Genomic DNA, 23822 nt, shown 5'->3' with positions numbered 1-23822 from the left:
TGCTCAACCTGAAAGTTATTACTTACTTGACCCTATAGGAGAACATGAATCAAATACGGATGAGTAATTCATTTACCACCTGTCCACCTCTATTCGCATATTGATCACATGGTAGGGTAATTTCTTTGTAAGATTACACATAAATTCATAACAGTATCAACATCATGTCAAAATGGCATATGTATGTATATTTCTACTGTGGTACTAACTAGTCAGTAGTCACTACTTAATAAATTAATTATTTGTGATTTTCACTCTCATAAAATACTAAAAGACCACTTAGGGAATGCTTGGTAGGGGTGTTCTTAATTTGGATTAAAACCGAAATTCAATCCAATTCAAACCGAATTATCAATTCGGATCGAATTTGAATTTTAAATCGGATCAGATCGGATTGAGATTTTTTGAAAATCCAGATTTTCGGATTGGATCGGATTGACCCTAATTGGATCCAATTCAAACCGAAAACCAAATTGTAAAATTAAGCTTGTATAAATGTGGATTTCTTTGTTTTTTTTAAAGTTTAGCTCAAATACTTACTACTATATAAAATTAATTAGGGAGACTTTCTATTAATTAATTAATGACTTGATGTTGAACTATTTATTTTAATCATGATTTTGAAGACTTGTATTTATATTAAAGCTTAATTTTTATAATCGTATTAGGCGCTAAAAAAAAATATATTATAATTCTGATTTTCGGATCGGATCCAAATAACCGTATTTTAATTTGGATTGGATCGGATTGGATTGCGGGAGAAATTCGGATCGGATCGGATTGGAAAATTGAAAACCGAATTATATTTCGGATTGGATCGGATTTGGACTAAATCCAAAGCAAAAACCGAACGGACACCCCTAATGCTTGGATTGGGAGTAATATATTAAGGGGTAATAAAAGACCACTCAGAGTAGGTTTTGTTAAGACCACTTAAGCCAGGTTTTGTTGATTTTATTTTCACTTATTACATGAAAAATAAGTTTTGATAAGATAAGTTTAGGAAAAAAAGTTTTGATAAGCGTTACTCAAATTAAATTACGACTAAAATAAGTTTTAATAAGATTTAATAAATTGAAATAAGTTCAGGTAAATTTAAATAAGTTTATATACTACGTAACTAAAAATCTGGTGAATATAACACACCTCAAACTAGAGGTGTTAATTCGGATGATCGGATCGGGTCTAAGGAGGTCGGGTCGAGTCGGATCAATTTTTAAAGTTGAGTCATGCTAAATTAATGTCCACGCGAGTCCAAATCTGAATCGGATATTTTTCGGCTTGGTTTCGGATCGGGGGGTCGGGTGTGGTTTTGACACCTCTACCTCAAACACACAATAAAATGAGTATTCCATCTGTTTCGTAATAATTGCAATAGTAAGGAAGGGATAAAGATTTAGGAAAATTATAAGGTAGGGTCCAAAAAAGGAATTTTATAAAATAAATTATACTCCAATCCGTAGTTAGTGAGTACGTATATATATTATATATACGAAGTAATTGTTATTAGGAGAGAAAAATAATTAAAAAAAATAAATGTAAGTGGGGTTGGTAAGAGAGAGAAATAATATACTCCGTAGTAATAGTGAGTCCTTACCAAATAAGAAAGTATTACAATAATTATGGAATGGATCAGATTAAAAAGAAAAGTGTTGCGATTATTACAAAACAGAGGGAGGTTTTTTTTTTTTTTTTTTTTTTTTTTTTTTTTTTGAAATGAGTAGTCTACTAGTCTTTAATAATTAGGTTGTTAAGCCATTTTTGTACTCCTCATATCTCATCATTTGTACTCCGTATAATGACAAGTTAGAAAATAATGTATAGTTTGGTGAAAATTATATTTACATCAATATGAATTACTTTCTCCATTTTTTTCATATACTAACCCCCTCTTATTGTCGTTTTCTCCTATAAACTAACTTTAGCATCTTAAAGGATATGCTTAACATTAATAAAAATAATTAACCACATTGTCAATTCATCTCCCTTCAACTCATTCACACGTCATACAAATTACATCATATCAATATCTTTTATCATTCATCATCAATTTTTTCTTACATATATAAAAAAAATGGCAAATATACTTGACAACTATCTAATATCTAGCCACCAATCATTTTACTTATAAATTCATCCCCAAATTATTTGCTAATTTTGAAAAAAACAAAAAAAAAAAAAAACCCTTTAAATTTCATCAATGGCTACTTACACACCTCAAAAATTCTCAACCCTTCAAACCAAATTCCTTAACAAATCACCTCTTTTCCCCAAAACCACTGCACTCCTTTCTCTCTCCTCTTCCAAACCCACCTTTTCTTTACCCTCCTTAATCACCACCGCCGCCGTATAAAGCGCCGTCACACAGTTGCCGGCGCCGGAACCTCGCCGGAGACCGGAGTATACCCCATACAAAAACACATTTGAAAATAATTTTACTCATTATAAAAAGTAGTATGCTATATGAATATAACATTATGATTGTAAGTTCATAATCACAACAAGTAAGACTTCGCTCACATGGTAAGACAATTTACCTTTTCTAAAGGTCAAGATCCTTCTTTACAATACAAAGTAAAACAAATTTTATGCGAAAAGTATCCAATTAGGCTCATCGATTCAGTTGCAATAATAATCGATAGTTTATGAATAATCAATTAGGCATTTGGTGTTTTGACAAAGATGCTTAGACTATAAAAATATAATGTAAAAGTTGGTAACACATCATTATCAAAGAACCCTTTTGTTTATCGATTTACTATTGTGACTTATGAGTTAAGTGGGGAGGGTTATCAAATGGTATATATGTATAAAATATGGCGAATAATGCAAAGTCTAAAGTTAGATTAAGTATTAATGTAGCCTATGTAGGAATAAGATTAGGTTCGGTATAATTTATAATATTATCACATAGTACTGGATATGCAATATTAAACATCTCATCCTTTATAACAAAATGTAATTAGAATTAAAGAAATCAATAAACAAGAATATATAATTTACGTGGTTCACTAATGATGAGTTAGGCGCAGTTAGCTATGTCCACAACATGCCAATGGAAAGTTTTATAGATCTTGAGTATACAAATTACATTATAGTAGCTAGGTTAAACCCCAAAGAGTTTCTTGTTATAGTCATTTGAAGGGGGCTAACTGATTCAAGACATACTTAACATCACCCATTTTTCTTAGCTTCTTTAATTTGTTTGAAGAGATAAATACTTAACACATTGTTCCTTATATTTATCAAAATAATTGAGTTAAAATATCAAAAACATGGATTAAAAACGCCCTGAAAATTACATTAAGGTTGAATTGTCTGATATAGATATACGCTCTAACTCTTACAAGTGACTTAATCGTCTTTTTATAACGTGAGTTTTTTTTATTTTTACAGAATTATGAGATGAGTTTTAACGAGAAATGAAATAACATATTCCGTCTCCATACCATAATTTTATGATCCATGAAAGCATCGGTGATTCCACACTTCCCTCATTGAGCTCAAAATCTAAACCCCAAATCTTTTCATCCTTGACTAGTCAACCAGCCACGTAAGACCTAACAAGTCACATTGCCAGTGAAAAATCAAATATCGTTTCTTCATTGTTCTTATTTCAGGCGCCTTGCTCATCTTCTTCCATTAAAACCTCTGCAAAAACCTTCAATACCTTCATCAATGGCGACTTTAACAACCTCAAATCTTTCTCTCTCTTCCACCACAATCTCAAAACCCCTTTTCCCCAAAACCCCATTTACAACCCTCCTTTTTCTCTCCTCCCCAAAACCACTGGTCTCTCTCCTCTCTCTTTCCTCCAAATCCACCAACAAACCCGCCACTCGTTTCGCCTCCATCACTCGATGCTCCGCAATCCCACCTTGTACCCGACCCGATTACATACCGGGCAAAATCTCCGACCCAAATTACGTCAGAATCTTCGATACTACCCTTCGAGATGGCGAGCAATCTCCGGGAGCGTCAATGACTCCAAAACAAAAATTGGAGATTGCTCGCCAGCTCGCCCGCCTCGGTGTTGATATAATCGAGGCGGGGTTTCCAGCGGCCTCCAATGCGGACTTGGAGGCCGTGAAAACAATTGCCCTTGAAGTGGGCAATGCTGTTGATGAACAGGGGTATGTGCCTGTCATTTGCGGGCTTTCGCGGTGTAATAAGGCTGATATCGATGCTGCTTGGGCTGCAGTGAAGCATGCGAAGCGGCCGAGGATTCATACATTTATAGCAACGAGTGAGATACATATGGAGCATAAATTGAACAAGACTAGGGAAGAAGTGGTTGAAATTGCTAGGAATATGGTTAGTTATGCTAGGAGTTTAGGGTGTGAGGATGTTGAATTTAGCCCTGAGGATGCTGGCAGGTATGATTGTTTAGCATTGGTTTTTGTTGAATGTTAATTGGAATGTGAAATTTGGTATATTAGCTATAAAATTAATATTGAAGCTTTATGTTTTTAGAATTCTAGATGAAAGCTGTGAATGCAATAGTATGTTTGTTGGGATTTTGTATTAGAAATGGTTATTACTGATCCATAAACCCTTGCAGGTTGTCATTGAATCACTAAAATAGAATGAGTCACATTGCAGTGCTACAATATTGTATTATGGTTTCTGATTGGCATTATGATTACATTGGTGACTTAGCTCGTGCAAAATTAGCCCTAGTCTTGTTTGTTAAGGTCTTTAGGACATGATATCGAAGACAAAATTGAGAGGTTAGAGGCATTGAGCAAGTTGTCAAGCACCTCAAAGTCAGTATTGACGTTGATCAAAACCCTAATGGCCTAATGTGCTAGTCATATGTTGCACTCTTTTCATTTCTTCTATATAGAAGAAAGTATGGACTTTTGTCTCGCATAAATTTCTGTTTTGTAATTGGTTTATTCTTTGGCTTTGTTTCTTCACAGATCAGATAGAGAGTTTCTTTATCAGATTTTAGGAGAAGTTATTAAGGCTGGAGCAACCACTCTAAATATTCCTGATACCGTGGGTTATACAGTCCCTAGTGAGTTTGGGCAATTGATTGCTGATATAAAGGCTAATACACCTGGGATCGAGAATGTGATCATCTCTACACATTGTCAGAATGATCTTGGGCTTTCTAGTGCTAATACAGTAGCTGTATGTTTTTAAATTTTTAAATATGTAATTGCATTACTATAAGAAAAATAGGAAAAAAAAAGACCTCACATTGTATTGAAATTCAGGGAGCGTGTGCAGGTGCAAGGCAATTGGAGGTAACAATAAACGGAATTGGTGAAAGAGCTGGAAATGCTTCACTAGAAGAGGTGTGCCTTTATTGAATGAAAATTAAACTTTCTTCTTATTGATTTAGATAATTGTGACTTGGGATTAAGGTTTAAACCATGTATTTAATTTGATTATGTTCATTTGTTGTCATTCATCATTTTCAAAAGTAGGTTGTCATGACCATTAAATGTCGTGGGGAATCATTGGGCGGTCTTTACACCGGGATTCAGACAGAACACATTGTGAAGGCCAGCAAGTTGGTACTGTCTCAACTTCACTCCATAATAACTTTTCTTCACTAATGAATGCAGCTTGCATATAATTTTAATTCTCCCATTTTTTATTCTTTAGGTGGCTGAGTATTCAGGACTGCTTGTACAGCCTCACAAGGCTATAGTTGGAGCTAATGCTTTTAAGCATGAAAGTGGAATTCATCAGGTTCGTTACGGTTCGTTTGGTTAGCAACTCATAACACTCCTATGGAAGCTGCACTTTTATTACTTCGTATAAAGAATGTTGTCTAATGATGCCCAATTTTCCTGTTACAAATCTTCATTTATATCCATTGTTTAGCTTAACATAGGTTGTTTACTTGTCTACATCTTCTACAATAATTTTTGGTTCCTGCTAAAGCTATGGGGCTAAAGCTATGGAATTTATTAAACTACTCATGTACTCCTCTATATGCAGTAATGTGCCACTAGTTGAAATACTAAAGATGATTCAGCAGTAATTTGCCACTAATCCAAGTTCTGAAGCTATTTCAGCAGCAATGTGCTACTAATTGAAATACTGAAGTTAATAGTTGAATAATTCGCCTTCTATTTAGTTGAGCTCATTTCCAAATATTGCCGTGATGTTCCCTTGATTAAAATCCTGTAGTTAATTCAACAGCTCTTATGCATACAACACTTGCCCCATTCATCTTTATATTCTTTACTTTCTCTATACTTTAGTTTTTTTTTATTTAACCCTCACTTGTTGAGTACTTGAGATGTTCTTTTCTTAACCCTCCTTCGTAATTTAAAGAGTAGCCATAAACCCATAATATCTTAGCATCAAAATTTCATGTCCTTTGGACTTTATCTTTGTTCAGTTGGATACATGGTGAATTAATTTATACTGTATATTAATTGAGGTCTGTTTATGGTATTATAGCATGGAATGCTAAAACACAAAGGCACTTATGAAATTATGTCTCCAGAGGATATAGGGCTTCAGCGAGCTGATGAATCTGGTCTTGTTCTTGGAAAGCTTAGGTATGTAGTATTATGTGGCTATTTTCTTTTGATGGTCAAATTCCATTTAGCAGTAGTATTACATTCCTACAATTATTCATCCTATCTGAGTATTGTATTCATCTTTAGAGTGTGCATATTATCCTCTTACCTGTGTATTGTATTCATCTGTTCTCTCGATTATATCATTTCATATTTGACAGAAGTCATAGGCCTGTTCAAGTTAACAAAATGAATACTAGGAAGTTTATCAACGCTTATGTTGGCCCTAAGGACAACAACTCCTTTGAGTCTGTGATGCAATTGATACTCTTTATAAAGATACATCTCAAAGATTACTTAGAGACTGGTGGAATTAAGGCTATATAAGGAGCATAGAATTATCTGATTTGTTCGATTGTAAGCTGTTGCTATGTAAGACGGAGACCCTAGGGTGCACTAGTACGAAGAGTGGAAGAGTGGGACCATGGAGGGGTTAAACGAGAGAGAGGGAGACCGAAAATGACATGGTTGGAAGGAGTTAGGAAGGATATGAAGTATGTGGATTTGCATGAGAATGAGGCATTTGATTGTAAGGATGGAGGAGGAAGATTTTTGTGGATGACTATATGGAATAATCACTTTTGGTTCATGTAGCCGACCCACTTATGGGATTAAGGCTTTGATTGATTGATTGATTATGAATCTTAATGAAGGAACAAAGGCGTGTGGAGTTGTATGCTTTATGCTTAACTTGATTTCTTGTGCAATTTTTTTTTCCCATTTTCCATTACTATTTTTACAGTAATAAGAGATTATTGATTGATTTATATGATTGTGGCAGTGGACGTCATGCATTGCAAAAAAGGCTTGAGCAGGTAAGTGGTTATTTAGCCACTTTGTCAACTGAACTTCAGTTTACTTATGCCTTTAAGTGTGATGGGTTTCCTATTTCTTCCAGATGGGATACTGTTTTGAAGGCAAGGAACTTGATGATGTCTTTTGGCGCTTTAAATCAGTCGCCGAGAAGAAAAAGGTAAATAGGAATGTTTCTTTTTAATAAATTTTATGATGCTACCTGATCCTGGGTCTTTGACACGTTGCTACAAGCTGTTGCCTGTTGGTGGACAATTTATTGAAATTTCCTAGATGCTTAGGTTGCAAATTTAAGTCTGTTTGACAATCATGTATAACTAAGAGTATTTGCTACTTGTAGTCGTGATGCTATTCTGATGTTGGATTGAATATCCATCACATATATGATCTCATATTTTTCCTTAACCATCCTATGTTTATTGTCTTTTTTACACTAATTCACCAGCATGTCTTGGATGAGGACATTGAAGCCTTGGTAATCGATGAACTTTTCCAGCCGGAATCAGTATGGTCACTTGGGGATCTCCAGGTAATTTGTTGAGCAAATATATGGCTCTTTGTTTTGCTATATTTCCTTTTTGATTCTGTGATTCTTGAAGAGCTCCTTAATTTGGATATTCCTTGGGTTTTGGGTAGGTTACATGTGGAACTCTTGGACTTTCTACAGCAACTGTTAAGCTCATTGATGCTGATGGGACGGAACATGTTGCTTGTTCAGTTGGAACTGGACCAGTTGATTCTGCATATAAGGCTGTTGATTCAATAGTCAAGGTTTGTAGCAGAGAATATCATTCGCTAATGTACAACAGTAGAATTTTACCTAGCTCACTGAGGATTCATATTATTTTTTTGAAGTCTCTTCTGTTTCCTTTATATATGGTATCAAAGCTAGCTAATTTGTCAACTGAACATGTTGATTGTTCAATATTTTTTAAGAAAGAAAAGGCGTATCATCAATACCTGGTTTATCAATATTATTTTCAATCTTAGAGAAAGCTTGAAAAGATGGTTAATTAACAAAATGTTGGAATTAGAAGGTTTCCTTAGGGGTGCCTTGCAGTTTAACAATAGAGCTCTCTTCATAAACAGGTACCTGTGACTCTACTTGAGTACTCACTGACAGGTGTGACAGAAGGTATAGACGCAATAGCTACCACCAGAGTATTAATACGTGGGGATAATGGTTTCACAACTACGCAAGCTACTACTGGGGAGCAAATTCGCCGAACATTCAGGTATGAAGTTGTAATTTGTTCATTCATTATTGGTGACTTCAAATGCACTTTTTTCTAATCATTATTATTTTTGTACTCTTGACTGCAGTGGGAGTGGATCTGAAATGGATATTGTTGTCTCAAGTGTCCGAGCTTATGTTAGTGCACTAAATAAGATGCTAGCATACAAGAATAAACCTAATCGAAAAGTCTCGGCGGAGAATTCTCACGTTTCTGCTTCAGATGCTGTCCCTGCTGGTAGTGCCTGAAGAGTTTAAGATCTTGATCTCACTTAGTTTCTGTACAAATGTGGGATGTGAGCCTTCTTTTTGTCTACGTTGCCATGGAATGTTGTCACCCAGTGATTTTTACTGTGAATATTGAGTATTTGTTCTGTGTTACTGAGAAGAAACCTCCTAGAAAGGTCCTTGACTCCTTGGGGACGGCATAGGTCATTCATCTGTTTGCTCCTCAGTGTAAACTGTAATCGTCCCTCCTACAGTCCGTTTCTATTTTTGTAGACTGTAATATGTAACTCGAGATTGCACTTAAGGTGGTTTTATGCAGAGGATTGTCAGAATTTTGAATTTCATGCCTAAGAATAAAATTAAATACTTTATTGCTTTCTACTTTGTCATCTACCCACACCCCCTCTCAAGTTTAATGTGCAGCTTTAATATAGAATGGAGCAATACATCACCAGGTTTCTTGCCTCTGCTTCTTTAAGTTGCATCTATGAGATGCTGAGAGCCAAAATTTGAGATAAGCAAATTTTAAACTTTATTCAAGTTACAAAAGTCTGGATAATTAAATAGGGATTGGAATAGCTAGATAAGAGCTAGAGCTTGGCATGGGCCGGGCTGGGCCGGCACGAGCCTGCTATTGGCACGACATGGCACGAGGATCGAGGAGTGGCCGTAGGCCGTGCCGTGAAAAAAAATAAAAAATTCGGCATGAGCTCGTGGGCGGCACGGACTTTTGGCCCGTGGCACAACCCATAATAATAATAATAATAAAAACTATAAATAATAATAATTAATATAATAAAAAGAAATAGAATAAATTAATAATAAAAATAACGGGCTGACTCGTGGCACGGCACGACCCGGCCTGCTAGGCACATGGACTGTGCCGTGGCGCGGGCTAGGTGTGTAATTTGAAGGCACGACACAGCACGGCCCGGCCCTTCCTCCGGCTCGAATTAGCACGGCCCACGGCGGCACGGCACAACCCAAATTCCAGCTCTAATAAGAGCCATATAAAGATGAGTTTTAAAAAGAAAACTAGTGTTTGGACCGTGGATAATGTTTAGAGTTACTCCGTATTGCATTAATTTTGAAAGAATTAACATAAAATATGGCAATATCTTAGCAATTAACATTTTAGTACTCAAACTTGAATTTGTTGGTCCAATTTGAAACATACTTCAGCAACCTATGAAGTAAATCTTGCAACCAACATTTTGTTCTGATGTTATCGACAAGTCTACAAAGTTGGCCAGAAAAAATAAAAATTTTAAACGCTTTGTGTAAATGTTATTGTTACAAAAGCAATATTTAAAAACATCATACATTTCCCCCAAAACCCACCATTAAGAAATAACGAAAGAATTATGGCTGACTTTACAATTGACATTGCCTTTTCAAACAAGCCAAGAGATACATTCAGGTGGTATTTTTCATGATCAAGTATAACTTCTTGGATCGAGTAATTCACTAAGAGAGAAATGTACTCTTCTAAGTTATACTCTCACCAGGAGAAAGCAGGTACAACATAGGTGGGATAAGTGCCACATTTGGATGCCAGCTCTTGTACTTTTGAAGCTTCAGCTACTTCACCAAAATGGTGAAGTCCAAGTTCATCTGCATGGATGCCTCCTGTGATGAACACAGACTGCATTCCAGCGACATTTGCACCCATTATGTCATGGTGCAGTGAGTCTCCTACAGCAATGCATTCTGGTGCATCCACACCTGCCATGGCCATGGCTGATTCATAGATAATCTGTCCAAGTATGTTCAACCTCAGATTTTAGTTTTGAAGGCAATGAACAAGGGTGATCAACTGTGACAAACATCCCAATTTTATTTGTCCATAGGAAAAAATAAGCATTGTAATTGACAAGGTTTGTACTTTGTATCATCAATAGGGATGTTTTGTCCCTATCGTGTCTCATACAGTATTTATGTTCTGCTCTCCCTGAACCCGCCACACCATCAACATTCATCATTAATTTAAACTACCTAATCTTAAAGTTGTGAAATCTAAATAGGAGGGACACAAGAACAAACACCAATCCCCATATACAGAATTACAGGACAATTACATCAGAATTCAGTGCAAACATCTCAAGACATCAACTGGGTGACATAGATGATTACCTCATTTCAGAGGATACTAGTACTAGTAGATGAATGACACATTATAGTTAGCCTCTTAAAAACGACAATATTCAATCTACCAAGATGACCAAGAGGATAGAATGGCATGATTTTACCTTTCCAGGCTTTCCCATCCACTTGACTTCTCCGCCAAGTTGCTCATATTTTGCTGCAAGCGTTCCTATAAATGAAATCATAACAGGGAATCAATACATAAGAATTTAGGAAAGGAGCAAGCAGACAGCTAACAAATCAGATATTGTATTGGGAATGCTAACAGTTTAACACATTACACTCAGGTCAAAACATTGGTTTTTTTAGCTAGAAATTGTTGCATAAAGCAGTTCACAGTGCAAATTTGTTACATTTGAAATAACAACCTACCAGGCATAACTCGAAGTGCTCTGGCCTCAACAGTTACATAGTCTGGATTGGCCACCACCATAGGGATTTTTCTTAAAGCACATTGTTCCAATATTTTTTCAAGTTCTTCCAGTTGCTTTGGAACAGCAGATCCAGAAGAAAGCCCCAGTGCTTCAGTGCCATGGACCAAAATGAATTCAGCCTCTTCAACATTATCCACAACTTTCAGGTCTAGACCCTGAAAAAGTTGCAGACAGGAAAGTGATCAGAATTTTAGGTAACCATCTTTGATTTTTTACCTAGCTGAGTAGAAAAAAGATACTACAATTCTGCATAAATACGAATAAATACCTATCCATTCAATAAGTAGGAAGCTGAGGTGATGCCAAGATAGAAAATTGACATAAGGAATTTGACACTCTATTCTTTCTCAGCTATAGTTGGAAATAAAAATCAATTCATCCTAAAAGAAACATTTCAGCAAGAAGATAGGAAAAGGAAAATAGATTTCGGTGAACAGAAAGAAAAGACTAAATGCTCCACTCCAAATTCTCTCTAATTGTATGAAATTAAGAGCTGGTCTTTTAATTTTAAGGGTGGGTGGGGGAAACAGGAATAGAAGATCAAATATGCAACATACATCAAGAGATATGGCACCCCGGTCACTCCAGGTCAAGTGGATGCATGACTTTCCAAGCGCTGCAAACCAAGGATCATCTCGTCTGTCCACAGTGACAAAGAAGGGATATTTCAAACAAGAGTTTACACTTCAGAGGATGATCATAATGATTGAAAGTACAACAATAAAGCAGCCATTAGCAAAATCAATGTAATCCTGATCACCAGTAAAAAAGGAAACACCAAAATGGAAACATGATTAGAAAACACCTTAGCCAAGAAATAGAAGAAGCGCATGCAATTAATATAAAATGTAAGGTAATCCTCTATGTTAATAGGATAAGTTTGATCTATATTAATAGAAGTAGATCCTCTGGTATTGGTAGTCCTATCCAAACCCCATGGTATTCCACAGGATAAGGCTAAGATATCTTCTATTTGTGAAGAATATCGATGAATGTAACCTATTGTTTGATCTATTTCGCCTCTTTTACCTTATTCATGTAAGAATAAAATCTTTCTTCTTAGCTGTTGAAGACACTGCAATGAACAGGCCTAATGGGGAGGTGCAGTGTAGGCAACGCTTACTTAGTTGTTACAATAAGCTTGTAGAGGAAGGGAGTCAGTTAGACTTAGAGATGCTATATACAGATCAGTGAGAGAGAAAGTGGGATGAATATTATTGAGTGTTTACTTTACACTTTGGGAGAGAATAAGCCTCTGGAAAGTTTGTGTACCAGTCTCTTGTTTATTTTCCAGAATATCAATCTAATTCATCTTCTTACTTTAATTTCTGTTATTAAACCCTGTCCAGCTATATCAATTCAAAGCACGCACCTACATAAGAAGCACAAGCTGCACAACACCAGGCGTAAAGGAGCACAAACAATTTTCTTTATCCAGATGGTATATATTTACAAAAATCAGTGTCACAGCATAAAACTCTTCTCATTTATTTTACGTAGGATGATTTTGGTAAAGTTGACAGAGCAATAGTGATAGTTTCCATGCCCAAGACACCATATTATCCATGTGTCTCCATGCTACACATGTACAATAATAACATTTTATGCCTCAAAATTTAATTACAAAAAACCCATAAGTAAATCTTGTAACTACATGAACTTTCATGTGCATGTTTTCTATGTTACAATGAGCTGGTTAAGTAGTTTTTGAGGATGCATCTATATGATAGCTTCAAAGAAGTTCTACAGACTAGACTGCAAGGTACAGTGCATAATGAAAACACTCTTTGATGCTAATGGATGAAAAAGTGTAATGAATGGCATAAGTCAATGAGCCCATCATCTTCTACTTGCAAATTCTTAAGGGACATCAATCTTTTATTTGTTCTACTGGTGTATGATTAGAGCAGTAAGATAAAGGATCTACCAAAACAATTAAAATACTCAACCTTTCAAGGTATTGATGCGTCAATTCTCCACTGGTGATGGAACCTAAAAAAAGGTTAGGATCAAATCCCAAATTTCTCAATTTCTCAGTTGTCACAGATGCTCGTCTTGACGAGTTACTTATAACCACCATCTTAGCCCCAGTTTTGGCTAGCTTTTCCACTGTTTCCAAACAAGTAATTTTAAGCTTCAATCCATACCAACTTCACTAAAATTGAGCGCACAGATCAATAAACTTGCTTACCAAATACTTAAAAAAGTAACCACTCATAACATACATGTTGATATAGCACCTGGGTATGGCTTTTTTCCATCATGAAGAACTCCAAATTGATCTAGAAACCACGCCTGCAAGCACATCAACAAAATCAATTTTTTTCAACTTTAATAGTTTCTGTCAGCTATCCATGCACTCAGACTTCAAAGACACTTAAGAAAACGTAATGTTACATGAATCGGTCAGTTTCAGCAATTTCCATCACTTTCAATTCAGTTCCATAATCGAAATCATTAATACCTCGATTCTAACAAGCCTAAACTGGTTCTATTCTACATCCTCTATTGCAAATGATTGTCATGTTGTGACATTGTAAAAGAGTGGTGTAAGATCCACAAACATTTTTCGAAAAGTAGTGGGAAAAGGAGTTATTTTCTTCACCTAACAAGAACTTCTCCATTAATGATTGGCTTGCAACTGGAAATGACTTCGTATAATCGGGTATAAAAATAATAGAATTGTGTAGGATGGTGTTCAACATGAAATGTACAAAGAAGTTCCAAGCTAATAGTTCATAGGAACCAATGGATGCACTAGTATGCAATTCTTACACTACATTTTAACTCCTTGATTTAAATTAATCATCTCATCAATTAACAAACTAATAGTGCTCAAAACTTCTACATATTGATGCAAAAAATTCACTTGTATTTCAGCAGAATTCTCAATATATCCATATATATTAATCAAAATTTCCCATATCTTAATTGTAGAAACAAAATGTAAATTACCCTTAAAAGAAAATGTGCATATTATCAAAATCAACCCAATAATCTATATTTAATTATCAGAGATAAAATTTAAATTACCCACATAATTATAAAAATAGGATGATCAAAAGAACCAAATTTGCATAATACAGAAATCCAAATTAATTTAAATTCACATATTCAAATCAAAGGGTATAACGAAGTACAATTTAATTAAGTTCTGGGCAAATTGGCAGTGAAAAAACGCAGTGAAATAAGTAATTAGCTTAGAGATTAGCAAAATAATTAGAGTGAATAATGATGAAGTAAGTACCTTGAAACGACGAGTTTCAGCAAGGTGTTGAATACCAGAGAAGAACTGAAGATCGTTTGCTGAAACGCTTACCATCTTCTCCAATTCAAGCCACCACCTGAAATGATGCTTTGCAGTGAATATATCAAAGAGGGGTAGTGTTGGAATTTGACAATTTTTGAGTTTTTGATTTTTGAGTGCGTTTGATTTACTTGATATTACTAATTTTAACCATACTTATTTGAATTTAGAGCTCTTTCCCAAATTAAAGTCAAGAAGAACCGCAATTCCCAAATTGCAGCCAAAGTTTTAAGAATTCTCAAAGTACCGTCCACGTCACCGGTTCAGGAGGAAGAAATTTTAAATCCGGTCTACAGCAAAACCGCTACCTGAAGTAGCGGTTTTTACTAATAAACCGCTACTTCAGGTAGCGGTTTCTTTTTAATAAACCGCTACTTCAAGTAGCGGTTTTTGTTTAATAAACCGCTACTTCAAGTAGCGGTTTTCTAGCAGGTATAATTTCCTGATTTCACTTTCCTCTTTCATTTTCGTCTTCTCACCAAAATCCCATCCACGCCGTCCACCAAAATCACACCTCCTTCAACGGAAGCCGGCGCAACCAAGGAATCCACCGACGCCGCCGGAGCATTCCTCAGCAACGAAGGCCGCCGCTGTTGACGCCGAGGGTTCGACTTTAGTGGTCGGCTTCGCTAATTTCAGAAGAAACGTGCTGATCTTCTTGTTTGTGGTAAGTGCCCTAATTATTTTTTGTATTCAGTTATTGGGTTTGTTGTTTTTATTGAGTTTGTTGTTGTTATTGAGTTTCAGAATTGTATGTATGTGTTGTTGTTGTTGGTTTTGGTTGTGTTGTTGTTGTTAGTGTTCTTGTTTATTGTTGTTGTTATTGAGTTTCGGTTTTGGTTGTGTTGTTGTTGTTAGTGTTCTTGTTTATTGTTGTTGTTATTGAGTTTCAGAATTGTATGTATGTTTGTGGTTGGTTTTGGTTGTTGTTGTTGATTTACTTACCTTACATATAACCCTTGTAGAATTATTAATGGTTTCGATCACATTACTCAGTTTAGGTTGCTATAATTGCTGATTTTGAAAGTGAAAATAGAGCTTCTATACACAAAGTACATGAGCTCAAAGTACATGTAGTCATGACTTATGCCCATGTTGAGCTTCAAGAGGTATTAAGACCTTCATAGCTCAGTTTAGGTTGCTATAATTGTGTAGTTTGCTTGCTTGATGTTAGGACATTGCCACACTGTTAATGAATTTTTGCAATCTAATATCTTTGATTAATAATGGTCTTTTCTAGAATGAAACATGGAGGTTCCGAACTACCCTCTATATTGCTATTGGGGTGGAGAAATTGTCCACAAAGATAGCGATATAACGTATAGGGGTGGGAATCAAAAATTTGTGTTTGTACATTCTGCGATGACATATTCACAAGTTCTGAACAAGCTATATGAAGAATTGAGTGTTGATCCTGGAGGTGTGGAGTTGAAGGTGTTTATGCGTTATCCTATGGCTGGGGCATATGTTGCAATTCCGTTAAATGACGACAACGCTGTTAGAGCTATGTGGATTGCTGTGACTCAGAGTTCTTCTGTTGCAATGCAATTGTTCATTGAACAAGTTCCAAAGGAGCCAGTTGTGCAAACTAACACTGGTTCCTTTCCGGGGATGGATTTTTTTGGTAGTGTGGATCAACCGTTTTCCACTGGTGTTCAAAGTGTGGGCATAGGGTCATTCACAAGAATGCTTGTTGATCCACATTATGTCAATGACCATCTCTCACAGTTTAGGTCTCCGGCCTCATCGCCTAATGTTGGAACCTCGACAAGCACACAACCACAAGGCATTCGTGATTCTCTTGACCCAAACAATGTTGATGTATTTGGCGATGCAGAGATGAATGACACTGATGAAGATGATGATGAAGAGGTAATTGAAGCTCGTGATAAGGCAATTAAAGGAAGCGCCCCCACTTCAGACTTCAATGAAGTGGCGCAAGTTGATCCTCGTTTGAATAACTCATGGATGTCTTGGTTAGGAAATGAGACATATAACAATGGGGGAGAGTGGCGATGCTGTGTCACTCTACTACTTGTCGTTCCTTCGAGACTGGGAGACAGCTTCGACCTACAGCTGGGGGAGTGCGACTCTTGGTTTTTTGTATCGGCAGCTATGTCGAGCATGTCAGCGAGATTCAAGACAGATTGGAGGCTCGCTCATCCTACTACAGTTGTGGTCGTGGGAGCATATTACTATTGGCCGACCATACATTAGGAGGCCTCGAGATCCGCCACAGGAGGACCCTGAGGCTGAGGATGAGGATGACATTTTGGGGACTCAGCATCAGCGAGGTGTTGACCCTTTGGCGTGCAGGTACAATGTTTGCTTCAAGTTCATGTTCTTACAATTCTATCTTTCAAGAATTATTATTAACATGTCTTTATAGGTGGTTACGTGTCCATCTATCATGTGCGCATACTGCTTCTGGACTACCATACTACAGAGATGCGTTTGACCATCAGCGCGAGGACCAGGTACAATCGGTGTTTCTTTTTTTTTGTGCATTGTATTTCTTCCATTATGTTAGTCATATACATGTTGACATACTTGTTTTGGGAATTAGATGATTTGGCAGCCATATACTGAGGCGGTGATGGATCGACTTCCGGAGATTTGTCGCTCAGACATGCACATTTGGCGTTCACGGGCACCTCTGATATGCTTTGACGTCGTTGAGTTCCACCTCCTAGACCGAGTCCTTCGTCAGTTCGGGTTAGACCAGCCGATCCCACAGGATGTAGACACGGACGTTGCTCTACACATGAAGGATCGAAGGGGACAGCGTAATTGGGAGATTCGGCATTCGGACCATGTACACGAGTGGAGTCGACAAGAGGCATTAGTCGTCCAGGGATACCCGTTCAAAGTAAACCGCTACTTGAAGTAGCGGTTTTCCAAAATAAACCGCTACATAAAATAGCGGTTTTTTGTAAACAAACCGCTACTTCAAGTAGCGGTTTTAAACTAAGAAACCGCTACTTGAAGTGGCGGTTTATTGCAAAGAAACCGCTACTTCAAGTAGCGGTTTACCCTGGACCGGAAAAAAAAAAAAACCGGTTTTTTAACCAGTGCTTACGTGGACGGTAGAATGGGAAAATAAAAAGATTTGGCTGCAATTTGGGAATTGCGGTTCTTCTTGACTTTAATTTGGGAAAGAGCTCTTGAATTTATCGATCTTTTCATTCCTATATACTTAGGCCTTGTTTGGTTCACCTTATTTTTACTGATGTGATCTGGTCTGGTCTGATCTGATCTGATTGTCTAATTTGACCAAACTTTGACCTTAAGTGTACGATAATCTATAAGGAAAAAATATATCAAGTGGGATCTTGTTAGATTCGTAATAATGTGTAGTTTATTAATATGTAATTTTCACAATTTTTTTCATTACGAAATTAAGAATATTTAGCAATAAAAAACCGCACATAAAACGATGTTCTGATCTGAACTTGTTTTTTCTGATGTGATCTGATCTGAACTTATTTTTTCTGAAATAAGTAAAAATAAGTTGAACTAAACAAGGCCTTAGGTGTCGTTCACTACACCTTATTTGAATTTATCGATCCTTTTATTCCTATATACTTATGAGATCAACTTCTGAGTTTGACTTTGGAAGATGCAAACCAAGCTTAAAGTTAGAGGGAGAGTTAAGAGACAAAAGCTGGGATGTTGTGATTCCTCTTTCCCACCAACGAGTGAAACTCCTTGATAAGGCAGAATAGAAAGGGCATCCGAACCAATAAGTATTGTGTAAAAAGGATATGTACACCAATAAAAACTTGTGTTGAAAGTTTTAGCTCCAACTAAGGCCATGTTCTATTCACCTTGAAAAATAAGTTCAAATAAGAGTTAAACTTTATGTTCATAAATATATACTTGCAACAATTTGATTGACATGTGTGCCAATACCCAAGTTTGACCACAAATATATGAAACTATGTATCACTCTTTAAAATTTGATTGACGCCTTCACCAACATCCTTGGTCTTGTCGATTTGCCAGACAAACATAATTTGGTTGGAGCCATCACATAGAGGCGATCACTAGATGTTCCAAATCCCAACAATCTAATTATCTAGTAATAGTTGTTGTAAAATAAGAGGTTTTCTATAAGGAATCATTAAAGTTTAGAGGACCTGTTTTCTCTATAGAGATGCCACGGTATTAGTTTCGGCTACGAAAAAGAAGTGAACAATAAGATCAAAAGTTTGATCTTATAATCAATGGAATAAAATTGGTGTGTCGTGAAGCAAATTAAATCCACTGACTTGAAAACGAAATTTCGGCGCAACCGGGGTGCACAATTGTATTTGTCGGCACGTTCCCTAAGATTAACACACAACTTCCACACAAAGGCCTTTTTAGGTGGAAGGTTAGAGCCAAGTAACTAATGTCCAATAAAGAAGAGAATTTGTTTAGCTTATGAGTTTTTAATCTCTCGTGTATTATAATAATAAAAAAAATGAACAAGCTATTTATAAGCAAGAATATAAGATGAAAAGAATGAATCTAGTCATCAAAAGGGTGATTAAATAAGAATAATGAGATTGATTAAATCACCATAATCATTCACTTTAAGAAAAAGCCTACAAGGGAATCCAAGATAAATAAGAAGAATACCAAGATAAAGAAGAAGAATACCAAGATAATGAATTTAGAAAGAAAAATTCTAATCCACAACCCACCCGTAGACAAACATGGTAGGCCACGACCTACTTGTGGAGTAAACTGATTAAACTCTAAAACCAAGGCAGTTATTTCTTTATTCTAACAAATCACATCTTCCTCTCTTTACTACAACAATCCCCCACTAAAGAGATGGAAGAGAACAACAAAAATAATAAGAAGCAACATATTAGGCTTAAGAGGAGATTAGTACATAACACTAAGATATTACATATGTAGATTGAAATCTAGTGCTTAGTGAAATGAGGCAATGAATTACAAGTACAAGGGTGGACAACATGGTTCGAAAATGCGGTTTCGGTCGCGATCGCAAAAACGGTTGCGTTATTCGGTAACGGAATTGATGCGTTAGTTGCGTATTGCGTCGCGGTTTTCACACAATTTTTTTTATGTTTATTATGAATAAAAGCATTATGATTTTTCTCATAATATTTGGAAATTTTATATTCTTATAAATACTACTTCTATTGTAAATGGAGTACATTTTAAAAATTAAACCCCCTATTGTGTGTGGTAGACTAGTAGTAATTGAAAAGGGGAAAAAGGGTGGGGGTCATGTAGGAAAAATAAAAAAGAAAAGAAGAAGATATGTTACTTAGTAATTAGCTGGTGGGGTCAGGTCAAATTTCAAAGAAAAAATAAAAGGGTAACCTTTCCAGTTGTCATGCAATCCCCTCCCAACCACATGTTATTTTTTCAATAAAAATATCTTTATGCTGCAAAACAATCGACTTTAATGGAGAACTCGGAAGCTCGCCAGAACACTACTTAAGAATCTCGCAATATTTCTGAAAAAGCCCTGATTCGCGCGTTATTACGGGCGATTCATGAGTATATCGATCGAATCGGACCATTCAGTCCAAAAATGCGTTGTATTTCAAAGATCCGCACCAAGATGCTAAAACTCGGTTCGATAAAACGAAATCCGTTACGAAGATCGTCCGAATCGTGATGGTGGGCAGACCTTGAAACCCTTAGGCTCTTGATGAAGGAGTGGACTACTAACCTTGAAACTCCATGATTTAATTCTGACCCTCACATCACATACCTTTGTCCAAAAATTTACTTGAACTCTGTGAAGAGATGCATTTATTTATAGCCAAGTACATTCACCTTAAGTCTAGTGGAATACTACTAACCTTGAAACTCCAAGATTTGATTATGACCCTCACATCACATACCTTTCTCCAAAAATTTACTTGAACTCTGTGAAGAGATGCATTTATTTATAGCCAAGTACATTCACCTTAAGTATAGTGGAATACTACTAACCTTGAAACTCCAAGATTTGATTATGACCCTCACATCACATACCTTTCTCCAAAAATTTACTTGAACTCTATGAAGAGATGCATTTATTTATAGCCAAGTACATTTACCATAGGTCTAGTGGAAGTTATAGGAAAACCGCCCAAGTTTTTCCATAGAAGATGGCTAGTCTTTACAATCACACAAGTGAATCACAAGCACTTCTAATAGTACTTAGTCGATGGGGTTAAAACATGTTCATAAGAGCTCAACAAATGCTACATTGTAGCTATTAACCCCCACAAGACCATGGATTCATTAAGAGCTTAATGCTCAACCTCACCACAATCATAAACAATGGCGATTCTAAAGTTTTAGTGCGTCCACTCAAACATTTGGATTCATTAAGATTTTAAAGACTCAACCTCAAACGGTGGATCAATCAAGTGCGTCTCAAATAACACCAACCTAAATGGTTTATTGGTTCATTAAAGTTCAAAAGAACTCATTCTCATTCAAGCATTACAACACATGTCTTAGGGATAGGAAAGTAATGCTTTTATATTTTCAATTGGGCTTAAAACCTATCCCTCTTGACATTTCCTCAAGCTATTTAGGATGTCCTTATTTATTTCCTTATCATAGTGCATAAATCTCTTTGCCAGAATATTTTTTCAATAAGAAAAGCTAGCATGCATGTTATTAAAACCAACATTGACTTGTATGCACAAATGATTAGGAAATTATGTCACGTTTACTTTTAGATGAATGAATCAACGAGACATCTTCACAACTTGAGATATGAAAGTTTTACGCAATCAAGTACAATCCTTGTAAATAGCATAGCCACATGACTGAACTAACTTCATCAATCACCAATCATCAACACTTGCTTTTAGAAAAATTTCAAAACAACCTTTCCCGAAAGCTAGTGTATTTCACAATCTTCTTACCTAGCAAGATTCTTTAAAAAGATGATGCAAGGCTAAATGCATTTAATAGTTCACTTATAAATTTGTAAAATACCACACCTCAAGTATTTCACAAACAAATGCTATGTTAGATAAAACGCAACGTATATCATATATCACATTGCTAAATGCATTAGCATATACAACTCAAGACAGATATACTTTAGGATCTCTTCAAAATATAAAGACTTCATGCTAATTAACACAACTATATTCCACGTGAATGAATTAAACTTTAAATATCTATGAACTTGTAGAAAGAATAAATGAAAGATTATTGAAATTAGAGTATATAGTTAAATAATTAATTATGTATGTTTACACATATATAATCACTTTAGATACAAAAATTAAGAAGGTGGGGACTCTTGGGAAGGAGGGGATGAATTAGAGGGTGGTTCCTCAACTTTCTTTCCCCTCTCTCTTTGCTTAGCCATGGCTTGTTTCATGGCTTCCTTCCTCTTTTTACTAGCTAGAACTTTGGCTAGGACCCCACTTACATTTGGGTCCTTTTTCTCTTGATCTTCTGTTTTTGGGGGTGGTCTTCTTGCTGCTGCCCATGCTTTGTCACTGATATTTAGCCCCAATGCTGCAACAGCTACCCCCAAAGCAACTCCCAATATAATAGCATCTCTGGATACCCAAAAGTACTAGTTCAACGGTCCGTTTGATAAGTGGTAATGTACAAGCATTTCCAAAAATATTAAATCAACAGTTTGTTCAATAAGTAGTAAAATAAAAACATTTTTAAAAATATTAATTCAGTGATTCATTTGATAAGTTAGTGTCTAAATAGTGTAAATGTCAAAGCATCACATTACGGATGGATTATCATAAGACACAACATTTTAAAATTTTGTTATTCAATGTTACCTAGATTATTTTTTTTTTTTTAATGAAATAATGCTTCAATTGTAAATTATGAGAATTTGAAACAGTTTGACGAGAGATGTAGCTATTTATTGACTTATAATTATTATACAAAATATGGCTTGAAATGATAAGCTACAAATTTACAATATATGACAAAGTTAAGCTTTGTTCAGCATTAATTAATGTGTGATAATCTATCTATACTACATGCAATAATTATTATTATGTCAGTTCAATAACATTCATTAAGCTAAATTTTGATTTGCCATCATCTTTAATTCAGTATGAACCCAATTAAGCTTTTAAAAAAAATTATACGTATAGCACGTATAACATTATACTCCGTATCACACATATATAAATTAATTAAAATAAATCGAAGATTACGATAAGTAAAAAAAAAAATACCTGCGTGGGGTAGGAGTTAGAGATAATGGTGCATCAACTGAGACATTTTGAGGAGGAGATACAGAAATCATACGAACATTAAGACATTGTGTATGAACTTTGTTAGGCTTAGAAAATGCAATTGTTGATGATCTTGTAATTAAGCTGGAAACTGTGCTTAATGTTTGGCTCATTTTTCCAACTCTACTAGAATATAATTATTTATTTTTGTTTGGTTTGAAATTTCAGGTCTCAAATCAAGTGGATGATGACATTTTTCTCCCTTTGTGTTGTGTTTCGGTCCATGTATTTTTTTGTTCATAGGAAATTTAAAGCATATGTTAAAAATATAAATGAAATTTATGGATATGTTATGTACATAGAAAGTGTTATCTATTGGTTGATTTTTGATAAGGTTTTCATATTGCGTGGACCCTTTTTAGAATCTATGTGTCTTAATTTGTTCTTCGGTTTTTTTTTTTTCTTTTTTTTTTTGGATTATAGTAAATTTACTGTTTTTTTCTTCAATTTTTAGGCATTATTATTAGTATATTTATACATATAAAAAAACACATTTTTTTGTGACGTTTTGCTGGATGTATGTTGATGTGTAGTTAATATATATATATTTTTATTACACCTGTATAATAATTGAAGATAAAGTCAAATGTGCGCATTGAAAAAACTATGCGTAAAATTAAATGAGACAAACAAAAAGAACGTAGAGAATAAGCCAGAATGAGTCAAATGTTGACGTTTTGTTTTTAGACATGACGAAATGCCAAGTTGTTCAAGCTATGCTTGCTCATTAATCGAGTTTAAAAGTTTTGTTTAGCCTCAATTGTTTACTTAACGAACAATTTTTAGCAGAACTTATTCTTATTCTTGAGTGTATCGGGGTAGGCATTATACACAAGTAGTTGTAACACCATATTTTGGATGACTACT

The 23822-nt window shown here is 35.5% G+C and overlaps 4 protein-coding genes across 5 annotated transcripts; 2 read left to right on the top strand and 2 right to left on the bottom strand.

Annotated features, from left to right (window-relative positions):
* The first annotated feature begins 3483 nt into the window (after positions 1-3483).
* LOC110717418 (2-isopropylmalate synthase A-like) lies at positions 3484-9207 on the top strand. The gene is made up of 12 exons (XM_021896110.1): positions 3484-4376; positions 4923-5136; positions 5223-5303; positions 5436-5525; positions 5617-5703; positions 6424-6524; positions 7327-7360; positions 7444-7518; positions 7804-7887; positions 7995-8129; positions 8448-8593; positions 8682-9207. Exons 1-12 carry the CDS (start codon positions 3679-3681, stop codon positions 8839-8841), a joined length of 1905 nt encoding a protein of 634 aa, XP_021751802.1. The 5' UTR covers positions 3484-3678; the 3' UTR covers positions 8842-9207.
* An 858-nt stretch (positions 9208-10065) lies between these two features.
* On the bottom strand, positions 10066-14801 carry LOC110717516. Of its 2 annotated transcripts, XM_021896236.1 has the most exons (7): positions 14647-14801; positions 13625-13694; positions 13349-13508; positions 11957-12038; positions 11338-11554; positions 11070-11134; positions 10066-10576 (listed from the first exon to the last, which is right to left on the bottom strand). In XM_021896236.1, exons 1-7 carry the CDS (start codon positions 14719-14721, stop codon positions 10322-10324), a joined length of 924 nt encoding a protein of 307 aa, XP_021751928.1. In that variant the 5' UTR covers positions 14722-14801; the 3' UTR covers positions 10066-10321. The 2 variants fall into 2 exon arrangements, with proteins under 2 accessions (XP_021751928.1, XP_021751929.1); XM_021896237.1 differs by lacking the exon at positions 14647-14801 and having other exon boundaries at positions 13591-13682.
* Positions 14802-14981: 180 nt separating this feature from the next.
* On the top strand, positions 14982-17555 carry LOC110717515. The gene is made up of 4 exons (XM_021896235.1): positions 14982-15373; positions 15947-17022; positions 17096-17183; positions 17273-17555. The coding sequence occupies exon 2, from the start codon at positions 15955-15957 to the stop codon at positions 16921-16923; it is 969 nt and encodes a 322-aa protein (XP_021751927.1). The 5' UTR covers positions 14982-15373; positions 15947-15954; the 3' UTR covers positions 16924-17022; positions 17096-17183; positions 17273-17555.
* Positions 17556-21868: 4313 nt separating this feature from the next.
* On the bottom strand, positions 21869-23216 carry LOC110717424. The gene is made up of 2 exons (XM_021896119.1): positions 22896-23216; positions 21869-22247 (listed from the first exon to the last, which is right to left on the bottom strand). Exons 1-2 carry the CDS (start codon positions 23066-23068, stop codon positions 21965-21967), a joined length of 456 nt encoding a protein of 151 aa, XP_021751811.1. The 5' UTR covers positions 23069-23216; the 3' UTR covers positions 21869-21964.
* Positions 23217-23822: the final 606 nt, after the last annotated feature.

This window comes from Chenopodium quinoa, unplaced genomic scaffold (assembly GCF_001683475.1).
Source record: "Chenopodium quinoa cultivar QQ74 unplaced genomic scaffold, ASM168347v1, whole genome shotgun sequence".
NCBI lineage: Eukaryota > Viridiplantae > Streptophyta > Magnoliopsida > Caryophyllales > Amaranthaceae > Chenopodium > Chenopodium quinoa.
This window is presented reverse-complemented; position numbering and strand designations above follow the sequence as displayed.